Here is a 3,686-nt window from a genome sequence, read left to right on the forward strand (position 1 = left end):
GCTGCCCTGGATTACTATATGAAAAGATGCTAAAGGACCCAGACTTTGGTAGCAAGGTGGTCCAAAGACTAGCGGAAATTTGTGAGTACCGAGAGAGACAGCTAGATCTCTCGTGGGTAACCTGGCTGCAAGCTGATATGGATTATATATGTGGCCAGGAATTTGAGTTAGAAAAGGATTACAGAAGGCTGCTATATAGTGTTCAGCAGCGTGCCATGGATTCTGCATGGAGATGTGGTGCAGCGGTCTGAGAATCAGGGAGATTGGCTTCTGAGGAGTGGCAACAAGGAATAAGAGACAAAGAGCTGCTCGATACAGATCAGCAGCCTGACCCCGAGCTTATGGTCTTGGACCAGGGAATCACCCCAGCTGAAGCACTGGCAACAGGGCAGAGAGCCACTGGCCTCTGCCCAGCACCTGCAGCAGCTCCAGGAAACGAGGGAGTGGAGGTAGCAGACCTCCCTCCCCAGCAGCAGAACCCCTTGCAGGTAAAGAGTCGATATCTTTCCCCAGTGGCAGAACCCCTTCCAGGGAGCGGAGACAGTTGGTCTCCCTCCCCAGCGATAGAACCCCTTGCAGGGAGAGATGACAGTCGATACCTCTCCCCAGCGGTAGAACCCCTTCCAGGGAGTGGAGACAGTTGGTCTCCCTCCCAAGCGCCAGATACCCTTCCTGAGAGAGGAGACAGTTGGTCCCCCTCCCCAGCGGAAGAACCCCTTGCAAGGAGCGGAGACATTCGGTCTCCTTTCTCAGTGGCAGAACCCCTTGCACAGAGAGGAGACAGTTGGTCTTTCTCCCCAGTGGCAGAGCCATCCCCTGGGAGCAGAAGTAGTCATCCTCCCTCCCCATAAGCAGAACCCCTTCCTGGGAGAGGAGACAGTCGGTCTATCTCTCCAGCGGAAGAGCCAGATGCAGGAAAAGGCAGCAGTCGGTCAATACCTCTCCCCAGCAAAAGATACCCTTCCTGGGAGAGGAGACAGTCGGTCTTTCTCCCCAGCGGCAGAGCCATCCCCTGGGAGCAGAAGTAGTCATCCTCCCCCTAAGCAGAACCCCTTCCTGGGAGAAGAGACAGTTGTTCTCTCTCCCCAGCAACAGAGACAGGTGCAGAGAAAGGTGGCAGTTGGTCTCTCTTGCCAGCGACAGAGCAGTTTCCCAGGGAGCAGAGGTAGCCGACCTCCCTTCCCAGTGGCAGAAACCCTTCCCGGGAGAAGAGATAGCCAGTCTCTCTCCCCAGCAGCTTCACATGATCCCTACCCTATTATTATTATTATTATTATTATCGGTTATTTGTAGAGCGCCAACAACCCTATACCCATCCAGGAGGATTTCTCACAGGGGGCAGGCATTGCATTGAAACCCAGCAATGACTTTGTTTGTGGGTGGGTCGGTAGGTACTCAGCCGAGTGTCACAGAAGAAGGCGGTGTGACCCTGAGACTTAAGGACACTGGGACTTGGGGGAGAGCAAGTGTTTTGGAGCTGGCCTTGGAACCTGGTTTGGGACTGTGCCTTATGTGAATATAATCCCAGGAGAAATGGGATGGCCACCGTCGGACAGCCCCAGGACGATCTGTTGGGATCTAGCAGGGACTGCTGGACTGGAAGGGGGGAGATGTCACGGATACCAGACCACCAAGACTAACCCCCACCCCCCATCTAGATTGTAAGTCCCCATGGGAATAGGGCCCTCAATTCCCCCTGTATTTTGTCTATAACATTTTGTCTTTTATAATATTGTTTCTCCATTGTACTGTTATCCTTGTACCCATGGGCAGCGCTGCGGAATATGTTGGCGCTTTATAAATAAATAATAATAATAATCAGATAAGTTGTTTTTTAAGAGCGGTAAAATAATACATTCACTATATGGATTTTTAAATGTGGGATTGATATTATAACAAAATATTATTAATTAAAAACAATAGAAAAAAATGCTTGCAAGGTGCATGTGACAAAGGTTTTTTTTCCCTCAGTCCCTGAAAAGGTCCTCACTAGAAAAGATATAATGAAACATCCCATTTTCAATAGAAGATTAGAAACATACACTAATCTATAGGTGAGATATGAATAGGAATGAGATTGAAGTAAGAATGTTTTATAAAAGTCATACAGCTTATCTCATATCCTCATCACACATTTCTCTACACAGCAGATTATTATTGTTTTAAAACCAGTGAAATATTTAAAGATTTTCTTCAAGTTGTAATTATCAGTCTATTTTATTTACCTTTATAATATCTGTAACACTATAATTATAATATAAATAAAAAAAAAACTGAAAAACCTGCTTTTTGCTTTACAGAAATATCAGAGAAAAGGAGAAGTAAGGTTTTTGTACAGCTCTGTATCACTGTGCGAGGCCAGTCATCATGCTGCTGACAGTAATAATCTGCTGCATCTTCTGCTTGCACTCCGCTGATTGTAAATGTGTGCTTAGTACCAGACCCACTGCTAGTGAACCTGTCTGGGGTCCCAGGCGCTTTGTTACCTACCCAACGGATAAGAAGCTTTGGCGCTTGCCCTGGCTTCTGTTGGTACCAGGCTACATCATCGCTGCCCATACTAGTACTTGATGTACATGTGATGGTGACACTTTCTCCTGGTGACACAGTGACAGAATCTGGGAATTGAGTCATCACAATTTGTCCACAGGAGCCTGATGATAGGAAGATAAATATTTATTTGTTTTTAATACATCCACACATTTTCAAATACAGTCCATAAACACAATATTTATACACTTCCATATCATAACATAATAAGTCTAATCTGTTACCTTGAATACAAAGCAACAACACACACAACAGAGAACTTTGAGAAATCATCTCTGTGTTTCTGAGCTGTGACAAATACAGACTGTCAGATGCCACCTGCACAATGTAATAAATACAGCTGCTTTTGTGAAGGTAATTGGGGCTTATGCAAAACAGAATAATGCAAATGATGTATTGTTAGATCACTCTTGCCTTGCTCATTATATATTTATATAGTACAGAATATCTATTGTGTAAGTATTTTATTTAAATCTGGTTATATCAACTAATTCTCAATTTACAATTTGTTTTAACATATTCTGGGTAGTTGTTAAAAATAATTAGTTATTGTTTAAAGATTAATAATTTAACCTATTCTAGAAATTTAGATCAAGAAAATCTATTAAATCTGCAAAACTCTTAAGGAAAAACGATCCACCTTAAAAGGTTAGTTAGGTGTAGGTGACAGTGACACCAATCAAAAATCACTTTGTGACCCAGTGTTTAAAATATCCCTTTTTTAGACCAGATACAATTTTAACTTCATGATTTCATATTTCTCACTTTTTATGCAAAGAAAATATTGCCTTGTTTTCTCTGTTTAATTAGCAAGCAAAACATTTAAGCTAACGTCTACATTATATGCCGTAGGTTTAAAGACAGTAAACACTTTAAGATCGTAACATGAAATTTTAAATTGCACATAACAAAATACTTTTACAACTTACATTTTTGTTGTTTTTTGTTTGTTTTATTTTTTATTATACCTCTTTTCTTGTAATTTAACTCTGGGCCCTGCTTAGTGCCACTGCTCCTGCTGCACCAAGGGTAGTTCCGCCATGGGATTTCTATTTAACCCCTTAAAGGGACACTAAACACAAAAAAAATATTTCATTATTCAGATAGAGAATACAAATGTAAACAACATTACAATT

General features: G+C 42.5%; 1 gene segment (V, D, J or C); it reads right to left on the reverse strand.

The window, feature by feature from the left end:
• Positions 1-2,250: 2,250 nt before the first annotated feature.
• LOC128647552 (immunoglobulin kappa variable 3-15-like) lies at positions 2,251-2,854 on the reverse strand. The segment is given in 2 exon segments: positions 2,251-2,654; positions 2,775-2,854. Coding segments are annotated over 2 exon segments (453 nt in total).
• Positions 2,855-3,686: the final 832 nt, after the last annotated feature.

This window comes from Bombina bombina, chromosome 2 (assembly GCF_027579735.1).
Source record: "Bombina bombina isolate aBomBom1 chromosome 2, aBomBom1.pri, whole genome shotgun sequence".
In the NCBI taxonomy this organism is placed as follows: Eukaryota; Metazoa; Chordata; class Amphibia; order Anura; family Bombinatoridae; genus Bombina; species Bombina bombina.